This window comes from Calliphora vicina, chromosome 1 (assembly GCF_958450345.1).
Source record: "Calliphora vicina chromosome 1, idCalVici1.1, whole genome shotgun sequence".
Lineage (NCBI taxonomy): Eukaryota > Metazoa > Arthropoda > Insecta > Diptera > Calliphoridae > Calliphora > Calliphora vicina.
This window is the reverse complement of record NC_088780.1, coordinates 76,039,069-76,059,678: the sequence shown is the minus strand read 5'-3', so window position 1 is coordinate 76,059,678 and position 20,610 is coordinate 76,039,069. Positions and strand designations below refer to the sequence as shown.

The 20,610-nt window shown below is 32.3% G+C and overlaps 1 protein-coding gene across 1 annotated transcript in view; it reads right to left on the bottom strand.

Moving 5' to 3' along the window:
* Positions 1-20,610, bottom strand: part of Ent2 (Equilibrative nucleoside transporter 2) — a 167,689-nt gene that overhangs the window by 74,922 nt on the left and 72,157 nt on the right. The window contains exon 4 of the mRNA XM_065514981.1: positions 10,720-10,952. Coding sequence (XP_065371053.1) covers positions 10,720-10,952 — 233 coding nt within the window. The remainder of the gene's footprint in view (positions 1-10,719; positions 10,953-20,610) is intronic.

Sequence of the window (20,610 nt, the reverse complement as noted above, 5' to 3'; positions counted from 1 at the left end):
ATGTTGCCTACATAAAAACATTTTTATGAATGTAAATAACAGTGCTAGGTAAATTCTCTGCGAGTTGTTTAGTTATCCCTAATTAATTTGTCACGCAAAAAAGACAATGTAGACATATTATATATAATTTTTTTTTTTTTTTTTCATCAAAATTTATTTGCAATCTATTTTACAACAATAAGCAAATTCTCTTAAGTATAATAAATTACATTTGTTTTAAACCCCTTTGGATTTAAAACATCTTAAAAAGTTATATTATAACTAACTTAGTTTAAATATATTTAATAAATCTTCATCAGCTTTATACTACATATTTACATTATTTACAAAGTTAAATGCTTATCTCCTATAAGGTAGATCCAATATGTGATATCTCTTAGTCTCTTTATCTCATCACATTCGTCTAATAAACTTATTGCAAGTACGTTAGTATGGTAACTAAGTCGTTGTAGGTAATTGGAGCTAAATCTATTAATTTCATGTTTTATTTTAGGGATGTCCAAGTCTTTGTGAATATTATCATTAGTTACAAACCAGGGAGCATTAACTATCATTCTAAGAGTCTTAGATTGATATCGCTGCAAAATTTCGACATTTGAGTTACTAGCAGTCTTGTTCTGACTGCGATCGAGTACGCATGTACAAGAATTTTTTTTGATCTCCCTTAACAAGTATTAAATAAAAGTGTGTAAAATAATATTGAAAAACAAACATTCCTTCTTACAAAAACAATTTATATTGTTTAACAAAAAGTATTATTGTAAAATAAAAAACAATTTGCACTGTTCATCATTATGGATGATGACAGTGATAAAAAAGACAATGATGTGAGCTGGCAGACAGTTCCACCGCCAAAATTACAAAAACGACGTTTAACAGAATCCCCAAAAATGTTCAAACCTAAACGGCCAAACAATAACAAAATACCTTCAAGCTTAAATTACGACAGTGCAAACAAATTGATAAACAATAATAACAATATGACTAAACTCGGTAATGAACAACCTAGTACTTCAAAACAAGCAACAAATCTTAAAAACATTGCAACAACAGATAAGCATTTAAGTCAAAACCAGTTTTCAGTTTTAAGCAGTGATGAAAGTGATGATGAAGACGCCGAAGATAATGATGTTAATATACGTGAAGATAATAATGAAGATACAGAAGTAAATTTACCAAAACCTCCACCAATAATTATACCAAATGTGGCAAATATTAATTCAATGACTAACGATATATCTAAGGCAATCGGAGCCAGTGAATTTAACTATAAGACTCTTAGAGATGGTCAAATAAGAGTAATGGTTAGCGACATTCATAAGTATAGAATACTAGTTAGATATTTAAATGATAATAAACGTAACTTTCATACCTATCAAATTAGACAGGAAAGGTCATATAGAGTTGTATTAAAAAATTTACACCACACAACACCTACTAAAGACATTAAACTTGCTATTGAAAGTCAAGGACATCAAGTTAGAGAGGTCACGAATATTATAAGTAGGATTACTAAAACTCCTCTATCCATGTTTTATATTGATCTGGAACCAAACCATAACAATAAAAATATATATGATATCAGACATATAAATAACGCAATTGTCTCGATAGTTCCACCAAAAAAATATAATGACCTTGTTCAGTGTCACCGCTGCCAAGAGTTTGGCCATACAAAAACCTATTGCAAGAAGCAAATGAATTGTGTAAAATGTGGACTCGGTCATCTTACTATTGAATGCACGAAGCCGAATGATACTCCACAAAGATGCGTAAACTGTTTAAAAAGTCATCCAGCTAGTTATAAAGGCTGTGAAGTATACCGCCAGGCATTAAGGAAAAAACTACAGAACAACAATTATATTAGAAGACCTCGCAATATAAACTATGTGCCCGATATTAATACATTTACGTCAATAATTGACAACAATAATCAACAAGATCAAGGTTCATATGCAAATGTCTTAAAAAATTCACAACAAAATTCAAATAACAGTCCTTTTGAAAAAATTGAAATCCTACTTCAAAATCAAATTGAGCTAACAAATAAACTTTTTAATATGATAACAATTCTCATATCAAAATTATGCAATTAGATCTTCGTATTGCAGCATGGAATGCAAACGGGCTTTCCAACCACGCCAATGAAGTTGAACTTTTTCTTAAGTCTAATTATATAGATATATTACTTGTATCAGAAACACATTTTACTAGCAGAACGTTTTTTAAGATAAGGAATTATGATTTAATAAATGCTAATCAACCACATGATAATGCCCATGCCGGATCTGCAATTCTTATTAAATCTTCAATAAGGTATGAAGTCTCCAACATAATATGTCAACCCTTTCTTCAAGCAGTTTGTATTAAGATAGCATGTAATTTGACACCCATATCAATATGTTCCATTTATTTTCCACCACGCTTTAATGTAAACTGCCAAGATTTTCAAGACTTCTTTAATCTTTTGGAACCTAGGTTTATAGTAGGTGGCGACTTTAATGCTAAACACCAGTGGTGGGGATCAAGAGTCCAAAATCCAAAAGGCATTGAGCTACGCAACTGCATTATCAACAAAAACTACTCAGTATTATCAACCGGAAGTCCAACCTACTGGCCCACGGATTCAAGAAGAAATCCAGACCTTTTGGATTTTTTTGTGTATTCCGGTATTTCTAGTCAGTTCTTAAATATATCTAATGAATTTTGTGATGAACTTAGCTCTGACCACTCGCCAATACTATTAAACTTTAATATTTTTTTGCAGAGTAACTCGAAAAAGTATCAAATTATAAACCGAAGAACTGATTTTAATTCTTTTAAAATTTGGATTGAAAGAAATTTAAACCTTAATATACCGATTAAATCTCCGGAAGAATTAGATGAAGTTGTTGAAAATTTTAACAACTTGATACATGAGGCAGGTTTCCTATCTACACCTAGGGATGAAAGTGCTAATTGTCAAGACAGAATGGTTATAACCAATGAAATAAGAAATCTTATAAGAAATAAAAGAATATTAAGAAGAATTTGGCAATCTAGTAGAAATCCCATAGACAAGCAACGATTTAATAAGGCATCCAAGGATTTAAAAAAACGGCTTACTGAACAAAAGACAGACCAACTCAACTACTTTCTAAGAAATTTGGGTGCTTCAAAAGCTGATGAATTTAGTTTATGGAAAGCTACAAAGTACTTAAAACGCCCCATAAAAAGAAATACTCCCATCAAGGATGATAATGGTGATTGGTGCAAAACAGATAAAAGCAAAGCTGAAGCGTTTGCCTTACATCTTCGAAACACTTTTCAGCCACATCACTTATGCAATAGTACCAACGTTAATCAAATAATCGACTTTTTAGAAAGTGCTTGCCCAATGGATTGGCCGATGAAACATGTATCGCCGAATGAGGTACAGGTAGAAATCAACAAGTTAAATAATAACAAAACACCAGGATATGATGGCATCAGCGGAAGGATCGCTAAATATTTACCTAAAAAAGCTATTATATTCTTAGCGTTGATTTTTAATTCTATACTGCGGCTTAGTCATTTTCCATCACAATGGAAATGCGCGCAAATAATCATGGTAAACAAACCAAACAAGCCAGAAAATGCTGTCACATCTTATAGACCTATTAGTTTGTTGGTAACATTCTCCAAAATATTTGAAAGAATATTTATGAATAGATTGTCACCGCTCCTGAATCAATTCAATATTATTCCTGAACACCAATTTGGCTTCAGGCATAAACATGGCACTCCTGAACAGTGTCATCGTATTGTGGCTTTTATTAGAAATTCCTTAGAAAGAAAAGAATACTGTTCTGGTGTCTTCTAGGATATCCAGCAAGTTACAAAGTCTGGCATATTGGTTTACTCTTCAAACTGAAAAAGTTATTACCAACACCCTATTATTTATTGCTGAAATCATATTTAAGTGATCGAAACTTTTATGTTAAAGTAAACGACGATTTTTCGGAAATTTACGATATTAAAGCAGGTGTTCCGCAAGGCACTGTTCTGGGACCAACTCTATACACGATATTTACTTCTGACATGCCTTTAACAGATAACGTTTTAGTTGCAACATACGCAGATGATACCGCAATTTTAGCATCTAGTTCCTGTCCAACAAATGCTTCAAATCTTATTCAAAACGAACTCAACCAGATAGATGTTTGGTTATCTAAATGGAATATTAAAGTGAACACTGAAAAATCTGCACATGTTGTGTTTACCTTAAGAAGGGGAGATTGTCCACAATTATTTATTAACGGTAGTGAAATTCCCAAAAAAGACAGCGTTAAATATCTTGGTCTTCATATTGACAAAAGACTTACATGGAAGGCTCACATAAAGGCAAAAAAAGAGCATCTTAATATCAAAACTAAACGTCTTTATTGGCTTCTACACCCTAGGTCACAAGTAAGCATTGAAACAAAATTAATAATATATAAAACAATACTTAAACCGGTGTGGACTTACGGCATTCAATTGTGGGGAACTGCCAGTAACTCCAATGTTGAAATTCTTCAGCGCTATCAAAATAAAACATTAAGACTAATTGTGAATGCTCCAAAGCTTGTTTCAAATCAAACTATACACAATGACCTAAACGTACCAAAAGTCAACAATGAAATAAAGAAATATAGCGAAAACTATCTTATTAGATTAAGTAACCACTGCAACCCACTAGCGATATCTCTACTAGATGATACTGAAGAAGTGAGAAGACTGAAGCGATATTATATACTTGACTTACCATTTCGATAATTATTATTATTTATTTATCGGTATTTGTATCATGTAAATATATTTATTGATATGTAAGATTATTTTAGTATAATATCTATCTTTCAAAATAATTGAGAAAAAGAAAATGTTTTGTATAAATGTTGTTGTTCTCACTGGAGATCAACAATTACTTTTTTAATATTATTATATCAAATTTGCTTATTATCCTCAATAGTGGGATAGATTGTAAATAAAGATTATGAAAAAAGAAAAAAAAAAAAAAAAAAAGTTACTAGCAGTACCCCATAACTGGATTCCATAGGTCCATATAGGTTTAAGTATCGTTTTATAAAGTAATATTTTGTTTTCTAAACTCAGTTCAGATTGTCTGCCAAGAAGCCAATACATTCGTTTTGTTTTTATATTAAGATGATCTTTTTTGGCTTTTATGTGGTCTTTCCAGGTTAGCCGTCTGTCTAAATGCATTCCGAGATATTTTACAGAATTACATTTTGGTATTTCTTGACCATCAATGAATATTGGTGGACAATCACCCCTCTTTAGAGCAAATGTAATATGGGACGATTTTTCTGGATTTACGCTTATATTCCATTTTTTTAGCCAATTAGAAATAAGGTCGATATGATGCTGGACTATTCTTGAGGCTTCTGTGGAGGAACTATTGCAAGCAATTAAAGCAGTATCATCTGCATAAGTAGCAACTGTCACTTCATCACATGTTGGCATATCTGAAGTGTATATTGTATATAACACGGGTCCCAATACACTACCTTGCGGTATTCCTGCGTTGATATCACAACTTTCAGAAATGATATTATTTACCTTTACATAAAAAGACCGGTTCTTTAAATAAGACATGAGAACCAAATAAAAAGGGGCTGGTAGTATTTCTTTCAATTTAAAAAGTAATCCAGTGTGCCACACTCTATCAAAAGCTTGCTTGACATCCAAGAATATTGCAGAGCAATATTGTTTGGTTTCCAAAGCATTTCTCACAAGATTTACAATACGATGGCATTGCTCAGGCGTTCCGTGTTTTTGCCGAAAGCCGAATTGGTATTCCGGAATTATTCTTTTGTTGTCCAATATTTTTTGCATTCTTTTTAAAAATAATTTTTCAAATATTTTGGAAAAAGAGCACAGGAGACTAATCGGCCTATAAGAGGTGATAACATTTTCTGGTTTATTTGGTTTTGGCACCATCACAATTTCGGCACATTTCCACTGTGAAGGAAAGTGGTGCAGTCTCATAATTGAATTGTATATCAATGTTAGGAGAAGAATTGCTTTTTTCGGTAACATTTTAATATCTTTTGGAGCAATTTTGTCGTATCCAGGAGATTTTTTATTTTTAAGCTTCGATATTTCCACTTCAACTTCTTTGGGTGTTATGTGTCTTATAGGAAGATCCATTTGACATGGGCTATTTAAAAAGGATGTAATATTATTTACTTCATCTGTGCTGTTAAACGAAAATGGTTGAAAAGTCGATTCAAGGTATTGTGAAAAAGCATGTGCTTTGCTACGATCGGACTTACACCACAAATCATTGAGATCTTTAATGGGCACATTTCTTTTAACAGGTTTTTTAAAAAATTTGGTTGCTTTCCATAAGCTGTGTTCATTATTTTCATTGTTTTGTGCAGTTAGATTTTTTAAATAAGTACTAAATTGTTGATTTTTAATCTCATTTAAAAGTTCTTTCAAATCATTTGATGCTCGGTTTAAGTTTGTTTTGTCCACTGGGTTTCTGGTTAGTTTCCATATTCTCCTTAATCTTCTTTTATTCTGTATAAGTCGTCTAACCTCTGCAGAAACTATGACTTTGTTGGTATGTATTTTTGATGGTGTTGATAAGTAGGCTGCTTCATGAATTAAATTTGTAAAATTTTCTACAACGTTATCCAACTCATGATATTCTTTAATTCTTATTTTAAGATTAATATTTTTTTCTATCCAATATTTGTAAGAATCCATGTCAGTTTTGGAAGAAGTACAATAGCATGATGTGTCATTTAAAAATAATGTATCATAGTTCACTATTAGTGGTGTATGATCAGAACTCATATCATCCGTATCTATGATGTCTAAAAGATTACTTGAAATACCAGAATATACGACAAAATCAAGTAAATCAGGAATTTTTCTAGGGTCGCTTGGCCAATAAGTTGGTCTTCCAGTAGAAAGAACTGAGAATTTGTTTTTCAAGATACATTTATAGAGCTCCTTGCCCTTAGGATTACTTAATCTTGAACCCCACCATGGGTGTTTGGCATTAAAATCTCCAGCAACAAAAAACTTTTGCCCAAGTATTCCAAAGAAATCTTGATAATCTTGATATTTTACATTATGTCGGGGTGGAAAATACACAGAATATATATTAATATCACAATTATTTGACTTTATTTATACCAGTTGCTTGTATATGAGGCATCTTATAGTCATCTAAAGTATCTGTGAGCTCTATTATCTGGGTGATTGCAACATATGAGGTCAAAGCCATTGATTTTAAAAAATGATTTATTAGTAAAATGTGTCTCGGATATTAATAGCATGTCAATGAAGTGGAGGTTAATAAAAGTTTCAATTTCAGTTTTATGATTAGAAAGCCCATTGGCATTCCATATTGCAATACGTAAATTTATTTGGATAGTTTCGAAATTAACATTGTTATCATATTGATGAGATTTCCTAACATAGCTTCAATTCTATCTAATGTGCTACTGCTGACATTATTATTGTTATTGCCTTGCAATGCTTCAGAATAAGTTTGATTGTTGCTGGGTTGTTGGGTAGGAGACGGATGATTAGAGTTTTCATGTCCAACATTACGATTTCCCAGTTGAGGAAAATCAGTTGGGTTTGCCGAAAAGTCAGTATTATGATTAAAATTGTTATTAAAATTTCGATTTTGTGCTCTTTTTAAAATTAAGTTTTGGTAAACTTGGCAACCTCTGTAATTGGCGGTATGACTCTTCAGGCAATTAAAACAGCGAGCGGCGGTATTTACATCTTTCTTACATTCTGCTGTTGGATGATTAAGTCCACATTTAACACAATTAAAAGGCCGGTTACAGTACGACTTTGTATGTCCAAAAAGTTGACAACGATGACATTGTACTACTTCAGTTTTTTTTCTGGGCGCCTCAACATTAACAATTGCATTTTGAATGGTTTTTAAGTCAAAAATTTCCTTGTTGTTTGGGTTTGGGTCTAAATCAACATAGAACATCGATAAAGGTTCTTTGGTAATTCTGCTTTGTATATTTGTCACGCTTCGTACTTGATGACCTAACAAAATAAGTTCGGCTTTAATGTCTTCAAGAGGGGTCGAGTGATGAAGTCCTTTTATAATAACTCTATACGATCGTTCCTGTTTAATTTGATAAGTATGAAATCCTATATTACGACCTTCTAGATATTTAATAACTTTTCTATATGAATCTACGGTTTTTATCATAAGTCTAATTTGATTATCTCTTAACTATTTATAGTTAAAATCTTTTTGAGGTATAATTTTAGATATATTACTTATCATATTGCTAACGTTAACTACATCAGGAATGTATATCGGTGGAGGCTTTGGTGTTGTTGTTTCCTCATTATCGTCATTATCATCATCATTACCATTATCATCATTGTTTTGCAGACATGCAAATCTGTTGCTGGTTGAGGGGACATCATCGCTTTGCAGTGTTTGTCTTTTGTTTTTGTAAATTTTTGGGGATTCATTCAGATTTCTTTTTTGCGGTCTTTTGTTTACTTGCTGCCAGTTTAAATAACTATTGTCATTCGATTCACTGCCTGCTTCAGCTTCATCAGTATCAGCATCCATGTTGTTGTTGTTTTTTAATGTAACAACAATTAGTTAGCACCAATAATTGTTTTTCTTTTTTTTAAGCAATGCACTTATTTGTTTTTGGGGATTGGAATTTTAAAATTGAAGTATTTTGTTGTTTTATTGTTTTTAAATAAATGTTTGTTTAGAAAGAAAAAATTCACTTGCGTAAAAGGTTTAATACGTCTGTTAACTATGAAAGTAGATCACAAACTGAAAACTAATATGTTATATATAAATGGATAGGGAATTTTGTCTACTAAATTTTGCATAGATACAAATTTTTCAAATTGAAATAAAATTTTTATTTATGAATATTTGTTAATGAAATTTCACAGTTATGTAGATTTTTCTATTTAAAATGGAAAAATAAAAACAAATTTTGAAATTTGTTATCAAGTATTTTTTCGTTTTTTGGCTATAATATCCATACCAGGGGCGGGGTTATCGGAACCCTTTACAAGATAACTAAGAACTTATTGGGTCATCTAAAATAGGTTACTATATTTTGATATCGAGTACGCGATTTGAGAATTTTTGCCCTAAAGTTGAATTTTACATAAAAAATAGGCATTTTTTGAATGGACCTGATCCCGTCGGTATCAAAAATTATAAATGTTTTTTTCATTTAAAATATTTGGCGTAAAGTTAGCTTTTCAAAAAGTAGAAATTCATTATACATCCTCTTAGAATTTTTTTAGATAACTTTAAAAGAATAAAAGTACTTATTTCCCAAAAAATTGCGAAAAATCGCTTTTAATTTTTTTAAATTCAAATGCATGTAACTTTGGACTCAGCCATGATTTTTAAACACTTCTTTCTTTATTTGATATATAGATCTATTGTTAATCCTATAAAAGAATAATGGATAAAATCGGGGAATATTTGGAACCGCGGTCACCAAAAAACTGGAGTAGGGTGGGTAAAAATGTTGAAAATTAAATTTTCAAGTGCGAATATCTCCTAAGCTATAAGAGATAATTGAGGTTTTATATAGTGCTCGATGAGGAGATTCTACATGTGTAATTTTTTTTTAAATCGGAACACAAACGAAGAATTAGGATCATTTTAAAAATTGAACATACCCGAGGTGCCCTACTTTGGGAACCCCTGGTCCCGCTCCTGGTGGGACCAGGGGTAGGACCATGTGAAATTTCATTCAAATCGGCGTAAGGGTTTAGAAGTTAGAGATTTATTTCCATATTTTTTTTATTCTCATACCACTGTGCACCGTAGTATCTACAGTAGCCCAAGAAAGTCTACATACAGGAAAAAATATTATGTTTCTTTAATTTAAAGCAGTTTTTTTAGTTTTTTTTATGAGATATATAATAATACATGTCTTATGTCGATTTTAGCAAAAAAAAAATCAAATAACGCCCAAAAGTTCACCGTTATTCAAGTTATTGATTCTGAGTAAAATAATGAAAAATTTATTCTCGGCCACGCCTACTTTTGGGTGGGCGGGGCTATTAAATTTCATAATATTATGAACATTAAAGCCCAAAAAACCAACAAAAAAATCGTTATTTGACTCAGAATCAAAAATTCTAATAACGGTGAAATTTTCGGCGTAATAGGAAATGTTGCTAAACCCGACTTAAGTGATGTTGATTTAATTTTTTTTAGTGTGAATTTATGTTTTTAACAAATATATTTCATTACTTTTAACTTACAAATGCAGCTTTCAACGAAAGAAATTTAATTTGAATTCCTGTATGTAGACTTTATTGGGCTACTGTATGTTATTTACCGTTATGTTGTGTTATTTACGATAAAAAATTTTCGGGTCATTTTGGAATAAAAACGTCACCCACAAAAACGATTTTTTAATGTCAAAATGTTCTCAAATTTGTATTATTTTTTTTATTTTTTTGTAGTAAAACAGTTACCTAAAAATTTAAATATAGATTCGAGTCAGGTTGATATTTATAAAAAAAAAACTATTTGCGTTTTTTAGAAAAAAAAAAGAAAAAAATTATCTCCAAAATTTACCGCGTTTTGTGTGTGAACTTTTTTGACAACCTCGAAATAGTAAACCATTTCTTTATATAACTTTCAATGATCGACTATGCTAGGGCCATTTTGATATTAAAAAAAAAAATATCTATAAATATACTTACATTTAGTGGAAGTGCAAAATATGTATCAAAACAAATAAGTAATATAAGCATTGCTGTTATAAAATAGTAAATAGCTGATGTTCTATACGAGGAAAATATATAAGTACTACAAATTTGTACTATTGCAGCAAAAAGTCCACTAATATTAGATCCCAGCACAACAGCTCCAGTATATTTTATGGGTAATGTCGCAACCATACCATATATTGTGTTTTGATATATTCCATTGGCCACTGTGATAAAAAATAAAGATTTTATTTAATATTTTTAGGGAATATCTATTTTATAGTTAAGGAAAATATAATAAAAAAATATTTATTTAAATTAAAAATATTCCAAACAACTAACAAATTACAGATAATCTATCCAAAGATATTAAGCACATTTTATAAAATAAATAATAATATTCATTGCTGAACTCCTCTGAGAACATCAATATACCATACAATATATAGATCTATGTAATTATTTTCAAATAAGTTGATCAATCTGCCGTTTACAGTGGATAGACGTGTTTTATATCGCTCTCACAAATAAATAAATAAAATAATTGTGAAGATAAATACAAAAAAAAAATATATACAAAGATAAGTAACAGCGAATGGACGCTTATTAAATACTTATAAATATATTTAAATATTGATTTAAACAGCCAAAAAAAATAAAAAAAACTGTTTGTTAATGCAAATATTAACAATCAGAAAAAAAACAAAGCAAAAGTAATAAAAAAAAACAACAACATAAATAAAACCCTAAATAAAGAGTGTAGTGTTTGTGTGTTTGTGTATGAGTTTCTCTTACTCTCCAACAAGTGAAAGGAGGCTCAGCAGCAATGGAAATAATGCATACTTTGTTGTGAGCTCTCCATACAACAATAATAATACATATGATCCAAAAGACCACAAAAATTATTTAAGTGTAAGAACAACAACAAACGAGAGATCTCCAATCTCTAGTGCGCCAAAACAAAACAATTGTGTAGAAGACAACATAAAAGAAATTATAGAAAAACAAACAACAACTCAAATGGTTGCTGAAAATAGTAATGCTACTGTGATCAATGTCACAAATAGTAGTAATGAAAATATTAACTCTATAAAAACCGGTGATGATAAGCAAAATCAATCGAGTTTTACATTAAAAAATACTGGTGCCATACCAAAAAATACTCGAAGTATAGTGAAAAATACGGGAAAAATCCTAACAGGAATGGACCGTTACATCACTATAACTAAACGCAAGTCCAGTCCTAGGACATCAAAATTGGAACCAAATCCAAAACAGGCGAAGAAAAATCCGGTAAGTCAAAATCGTTTCGCAATTCTTGACAATCAAGAAAGTAAAGAAAAACCCGCAAAGCCTTTAAAAAACTATAATCCACCTCCTCTATATTTGCGCGAACCTACTACAAATGTTTTGGTGAACAAATTGTCCCAACTTGTAGGTAAGGAGAATTTCCACGTGGTCTCTCTACGTAAAGGAAATATTCAAGAGACAAAGGTACAAACTTATTCGGAAAAAAATTTCAGAATGATTGTTGATAATTTCGATTCCGAGAAAATAAACTATTATACATATCAACTGAAAAGTGCAAAAGGTTTGACAGTAGTCATCAAAGGTATAGATAGTTCTGAGCCAACTGATGATATTAAAAAGGCGCTAGAGTCTGAAGGCTTTGAAGTGAAGTCCATTCACAACATAATAAATAAGAATAAAATTCCTCAACCAATTTTTAGAGTTGAAATCACTTTCAACTCTTCTCAATTAAAGAAAAAGGGTGACACTCATCCAATATACGGTTTAAGATATCTTCTTAATCGTAAAATAATTGTAGAAGAACCAATTAAGCGCAAAGGTCCACCTCAGTGCCTTAATTGCCAAGAGTTCGGTCACACCCGAACATTCTGCAAATTACCTTCTGTATGTGTAAGATGTGGAGATATTCATAAAAGTCAAGAATGCCCCCACTCAAAAACAGATAATATAAGAAAATGTAGTAACTGTGGTCAAAATCACACCGCAAACTACCGTGGATGCCCAGTATTCCTACGCATACAGGAATCAACGAAGGCAAGAAGACCTTTATATGCTCAATATACGGCTTCTAACTTTCCAAGCCTTCCTGATGCTTCTAGTGTTCAATATAAAAGTATCATAAAAAACAATAATCAAAACAAATCGTATGCCCATACGACAAATGAGGGTTCAGTTACCCAAATGAAAACAAACACTGGTGCTTCTAGGGCTCAATATAGAGGCATCATAAATGATAATCATCAAAACAAATCGTATGCCAATACGACAAATGAGGGTTCAGTTACCCAAATGAAAAGAAGCAATGGAAATAATACCCCATTATTTTCATATGCACATGCATTAAAAGAGGGTGTACCAGTACCCGACACTAAGTCTCAAAGCTCTATTGAGAATCTAATTCAAACCATGAACAGTTTCATGACGAACATGCAACATATGTTTCAACAATTGATGCCGAATCAAAGCATGCTCATGCAGATCCTGCTAAATAAAAAATGAATTCTCTAAGAATTTGTTTTTGGAATGCTAACGGCCTTAGCCAACATAAGAATGAAGTACAACAATTTCTCTCTCTCCATATTAGTGAGAAAGGATATTAAGCATTTCCCAATGCCAGAATATAAAACGGATCACACCCAGGCCACATCTATAAATATACCTGATGGTAGAGTTACAATATCTTCAATATATTGTCCTCCTAGGTATAATATTAATCGAGAGCAGTTTCTCGAATATTTTAGGACTCTAGGTCCAAGATTTATAGCAGCTGGTGATTACAATGCAAAACATACATTTTGGGGCTCTCGCCTTATTACTCCTAGAGGAGGCAACTGTTTTGGTTTCAGAAGGAAACATAGTACTATCGAACAGGTACATCGGATAACTACACTTATTCGGAAAACCTTCGAGAGCAAGCAGTATTGTTCCGCATTATTTATTGACATATCTCAAGCCTTCGATAAAGTCTGGCACGATGGACTAATACACAAAATTACTAGATTACTACCTGCGAACGTACATAAACTGCTTAAAAATTACATACAAGAAAGATCTTTGCAAATCAGATCAAAGGATGTGATCTCAACACGTCGAAAAATATCCGCTGGTGTACCACAGGGAAGTATTCTAGGGCCGTTCCTATATATTTTATATACTGCAGATATGCCCACGAGCGCACTGACTCACACATCTACATTTGCGGATGATACCGCTTTTTTAAGTACACATGAAAACCCCGTAATAGCTTCTGAACAACTCCAGTCTCACATCGGCGATTTGGAAAAATGGCTGGACAAATGGAAAATTAAGGTCAATGCAACAAAATGTATTCACGTTACATTTACTTTAAAACGAGAAAGTTGCCCTTCCATACAGATAAATAATATCAAAATCCCAGAACAGAGCCATGTGCGATATCTCGGTATCCATCTTGATCGCCGTTTGACATGGTCCCACCATATTGAAGCCAAGGTTACGCAAATAAAATTAAAGTCAGTCCAACTGTACTGGTTAATTGGCCCACGATCTGCTCTAGACTTGGAATACAAAGTGCTTTTGTACAAAACAATTATAAAACCGATATGGCTATACGGCATTCAGCTATGGGGAACAGCCTCCTCATCTAACGTTGAAAAATTGCAAAGAAAGCAGTCAGCACTGTTAAGGATAATAACAGGTGCCCCATGGTACATTCGCAATAGTAATATCCATAGGGATCTCAATGTCCCCATAATACGCGAGGAGATCAAACTCTCCAGTCTAAAATACATTTCAAAACTAATGGATCATCCAAACCCCCTCGCCAGGGAGTTGATGTCATTTGAGGGTCATAGACGACTGAGGCGATTGGAAACACTGGATCTGGCCAGATAATAATTTAACGAGCACTCATGTTGGATATTGCAGCGGCAATAACAATTTTAGTTTTAGTTTAGGTTAAGATTTGAATACTTATTTGTAAATTTCTAATAAGAAAGATTCAATAAAGAAAAAAGATACTAAAAAAAAAAAAAAAATAAGTTGTCAGTTAAATAACACAGAGGAACAAAATTGACATTTTGGTTTGGTGCCGCGGAAAATGTTTTTGATAAAACATGTATGGGACATTACATAGTCAAAACTATATTTAGTTTTTTTTGAGGAGCTCTTGTTTTTAAGATATCGCGATTTTAATTTTTTTGGTTATTCTGTATTTTTTTCTCTTTTTGTTGGGTTATTTCATAAATGGAGACTAAAATTAAAAACGCATCTTCGTACTGGTATTCTACACAAAATTATCTTTTCTTTGACATCAATTTTGTTTATCAAAGTTTCAGGATATATTGGTGATATCGCAAGGATGTTGAAAATTTACTTTTTCACTATATACAATAAAAACTTATCAGTAAACTAATTTATATAAAAATATTGAAAATTCGCTGAAAATATACTAAACTATTTGGCAAATAACTCAAAGTTTTACAGTATTTTTCATATGTATTTCATATTAAAAAACTATATAAATGTTCGTAACTTGAATGTTTTACACCTGTTTTTTTTATAAATATAATTTCTCTTGTTATATTATTTCATTATGGCTAATAAGATGAGATGCTGTGTTAAAGATCCTAATATGTTTTGTACATTTGTGACGAATATATGTTAAAAGATCAGCGAAAATCAATTACAACACTGTTCTTCAATTCTATTTTGCTTACTTTGGTATTCAAATTCGCAACATAGACAATTCCTGGATATATAATGTAGAAATAAATAAATGTTTGTAAAAATTTATTTTTTTCTGTAAAATACTAGTGTTTTTTAAAAAAAATTTAAGATATTTTCAACAAAAACGCTGTAAATCACGTAAATTCAAAATTCGCAATATTTTAAAAACGTCAAATGAAGTATTTACATTCCTGTAGTTAGATTTAAATGTGTATTAAAAAATAAGACTAATGACTACCTAAAAATTTATTTATAAAAAAAATTGTTTTTTAGGATGTAAAATTTCGGGATATTATCTAAATATTTCATTAAATTTTTAACTAATTTTTCATTTTAATTAAAAACTATATTCGCTATAATGCCTTGAATGTGCAGCGATAAATTTTTATTTAAAATTTTCATAATGCACAATTTTATTAAAGATAAAGCTAAAAAAGTCAAATTTCAACTTTCCTGAAAGATCAGACAAATATGCCAAAATATCCATTAGAATTATTATATTCAAAAGAAGCATATGTTTATGTAGACCTGTCTCATGCTAAAAAAAATCACATTCTGAATTGCATTACCCAAAATTTTGAAGAAAAACACAAAAAAATTGGGTATTCGATGAAAATATAAAAACCGCGATATTTCGAAAACGCGAGCTGACTGGAAAAAAAACAAGTATAACATAGTAATGAGGGTTCATCAACGTGTACAAAAGGTAGTTCAAATCTCGGGCACCAAAATCTCTGTTCCGCAGTGTAATATATGTACATTACGCCGGGTCGATTTGTATGGACGATCAAAAAGTAAAAAATTGTATAGCTGAAACGCAATCTACGGAAAATTCTAAGAAATTATCCCCAAGAAACCATTGGTCTAAATCAAATCCTATCTTGCGCATATATAATCCCACTAATGTATTTTCGAAATAGTATTTTTTTTAAATTCACATTCATTCAATAGCACACATATAAAAATTCCTTCATGAAAACAAAAACAATTTGAATAACTCTAATAATTCTTGAAACAAAAATATATTCGCGGCAGCATACGATCATATACATACATAACAAACCTACATTCGAATGATCGTTTTATTTTTGTAGGACACAATACTCACTCACTTTTCAATGTCAGTGAGCGAAAGAATGTTACAGAATTGACGAGTAAAGTGAAACATTGAAGATGACAAATGAATGTGCTTGTGCAGCTCTTTCATGAGTACTAAAAGAAACATGAGCATAAAACAAAACCGCTCAGTTGAATACGCTCAGTGCTGAGCTGAAAACGCTCAGTATGATGAATGATTCACTTCGCTCAGTTGAGTGAATAGCTCAATTGAACTAGGCCATTCATGAGCTACACAACTCTAATAGTGAACCTGCTAGACTAAACAATGAATATCGTCTTTCTATTCTGGAATGTGAAACAGATGAACCAGTAAATAAAATTACCTCTACAAAACCACCCCCTATTTACTTGAGAGAAAATAATTTAAATTCACTGGTTCAGAGCCTGATCTCATTAATAGGAGAGAACTCTTTTTACGTTATCCCAATCAAGAAAGGCACGATTCATGAAACTAAAATACAGGTCAATAGTGAAAAAGATTATAGAAAGGTTGTAACATATTTTGAAACTCAAAAGAAAAGTTTTTACACTTATCAGCTGAAAGGAAGCAAGGGTCTACAAGTTGTAATAAAGGGTATTGACTGTAATGTTGAACCACTCGAAATAAAGCAAAGCTTAGAAGATAAAGGCTTTAAGATAAAAAATGTGATAAATATTAGAAATCGCGAAAAAAAACCCCAACCACTCTTCCGTGTTGAACTTGAACCCGGTGACATAAACCTGAAAAAAAAAATGAAACACATCCCATATATAACCTGAAGTACTTATTGCATCGTAAAATTACAGTAGAAGAACCACACAAACGATTTGGCCCCGTTCAATGTATGAATTGCCAAGAATATGGACACACCAAGGCATATTGCAAATTGCCACCAGTATGTGTTATTTGCGGGGAGTTGCATAACACATCCCAATGTAACAAATCCAAAGATGATCCTAAAATAAAAAAATACAGCAATTGCGGAGGTAACCACACAGCAAACTACAAGGGTTATCCTGTCTACTCAATTGTTAAAAAATCACAAAGCCAGAAGCCAAAGATTTTCCCCGCTCAGCCATTAAATAACAACAATTTTAACTACCCCCCGTTGTAACAGACATATGACAACAAAGTAACATATGCAAATGTACTTAGAAACAACCAAACTCAGACGCAAGTCCGTCAACTCCAAAACGAAAATGTGAACCCAGAGGTAAGAGAGCAAACGCCAATTTTCAATTTTACCCGACTAGAATCTACAATAGAAACTCTTGTGTAATCGGTAAATAACTTTACAAACTCAATGAGTAACATGATGCAAGAAATGCTTAAGATTCAATCAATGTTATTGCAGGCTGTGCTTAACAGACCATGAACTGCCTAAGAATATGTTTTTGGAATGCAAACGGCATACGCCAACACAAAAAAGAACTCAAATATTTTTTAAGAAACCAACAAATTGATGTAATGCTGGTTTCTGAAACTCATTTGACGTCCAGAAGTTCATTTCGAATAAATGGATATGTAATATATGACACCAAAGATCCCAGAGGTAGAGCATGCGGAGGCTCGGCAATTTTAATAAAAGCTCGAATCAAACACTACTTAATGTGTGATTTTTGCGAAGATTATCTTCACGCTACTACAATCTGTCTTGACGATTTTCATCGAAACTTAGTGATTTCATCAATATACTCACCCCCTAGATTTTCAATTACAGAAATTCAATATAATAGATTTTTTAAATCACTAGGCCCCCGTTTCCTGGCTGCTGGCGATTATAATGCTAAACACACATTCTGGGGATCACGACTGATTACCCCTAAAGGTCGTGTTTTGTTCGATACAATTTCTAAAATGGATTTGAATGTGCTTTCGAGCGGCCAACCTACTTACTGGCCTACTGACCCACGAAAAATACCGGATGTTATAGATTTTAGCGTGATGAAAAATATCCCTAGATAAATGATTCAAATTGAATCCTCGCTGGAACTGTCTTCAGATCACTCACCCACTATTGATACTTTATTGAGCCCCCTAGAAATTGTATCCCCGACTGGTAATTTAGCGATGGCAGGCACAAGAATAAATTGGCTCAAATATAAAAAATACCTCAGTACACATTGCTCGGAAAACATACCACTAAGAACACCAGAAAACATCGACACTCTCTTATCAATTTCGATAAAAATCTCAAACTGGCTGCTCAACATGCTACTCAAACCCCCCGACAAATCAGATATAATAGAATTAATTCTGCTCTTAAATGAAAAAAGAAGATTTCGCAGAGAGTGGCAATTGCACAGATCCCCCCAACTAAAATCGAAGCTTAAAGATTGTATAAAAAGACTTAAAAAGCTCTTGGAATTTCGAAAAATGGAATCATTGAATAAATATTTAGAAAGCCTGGACGCAACCCCGCAATCGGATTACTCATTATGGCGAGCAACAAAAAGTCTTAAAAGACCCGTTATATGTAAGTCCCCTTGCGAAATTCAAGTGGTGGTTGGGCAAGAAATGATACTGAAAAAGGGAATCTGTTTGTTGATCATTTAAAAAAAGTATTTACACCGAACACATCAAACGAAGCAATTGAGTTGCCACCTGTTGCACCCCATTTTAGAGCAGCCGTACCCCTATGTTTTGAGATTCGAGAGATCGAAAATGCTATTGTTGATTTAAATCCCAAGAAAGCGCCTGGTATGGACAAGATCAGCAACAAGATGCTTATGGAGCTACCCCGGATAGCAATAAAAATAATTCTTTTTATTTTTAATGTTATATTACGACTTGAATATTATCCTCCAGAATGGAAGGTTTCGCTGGTTACCATGATACCCAAGCCGGGAAAAGATCACACAAAGGTGGAATCATACAGACCCATCAGCCTATTGTCTAATATATCAAAGCTATTTGAGAAGATACTTATGAACAGGTTGTACCCGATGTTAACTGAAAACAATTGTATTCCGAATCATCAATTTGGATTTAGGAGAAAACACAGTACTATCGAACAAACCCATAGACTTGTAAATATGGTGAGAAAAACGTTTGAAGAAAAGAAATACTGTTCCGCACTCATCATAGACATCTCTCAAGCGTTTGATAAGGTATCGCATGCTGGATTAATATACAAACTGAGTCAAAATTTACCCGCAAATACACATAAGCTGTTGGAAAGCTATTTAACTGGTCGAACTTTAAGGTTAAAGAGGGAAACTTTTTAAGTACTGCACAACCCATTGAAGCTGGAGTCCACCAAGGTAGTATCCTGGGACCTTTTTTATATTTGATATATTCGTCTGATATGCCAACTAACAATCGCACTCATACATCAACATTTGCTGATGCTACTGCTATTCTAAGCATTCATGAAAACCCTCAACAAGCGTCTCGTTACTTACAAAACCACATATTTGAATTAGAAAAATGGTTAAAACAATGGAAAACGAGCAAAAATGTACACACATAAAATTTACATTGCGTATAGAATCATGCCCCCCTATTCAAATCAATAACCAAACAATAATTCAACAATCGGAAGTGAAATACCTCGGAATACATCTCGATCGTCGCCTTACATGGAAAAGTCATATAGATGCAAAGTTGACTCAAATGAAATTTAAATCAATTCAAATTAATTGGCTTATTGGCAGAAACTCTACGCTTAGTTTAGATTGTAAACTTCTACTTTATAACATGATCATAAAACCGATATGGTGTTATGGCATACAGTTATGGGGCACGGCCTCAGCGTCAAATGTAGAAAAGATCCAAAGACGCCAAAACAAGTTTCAAAGAATGATCACAGTTGCCCCCTGGTATATCAAAAATACGAATATACACAAAGATCTAAACGTGCCCATTGTAAAAACTGAAATCTCGAAAAATGTACAAAAATATTTAAAAAGCTTGAAGTTTACCCAAACCCGCTGACCCTCATCATATTAGATAACCGTGGCCACACTCGATTAAGAAGGAGGGACACAGCAGACCTAATCTAGAAGGAAGAATGCCAATTTAACCAAAACAACCATGAATACAAAATT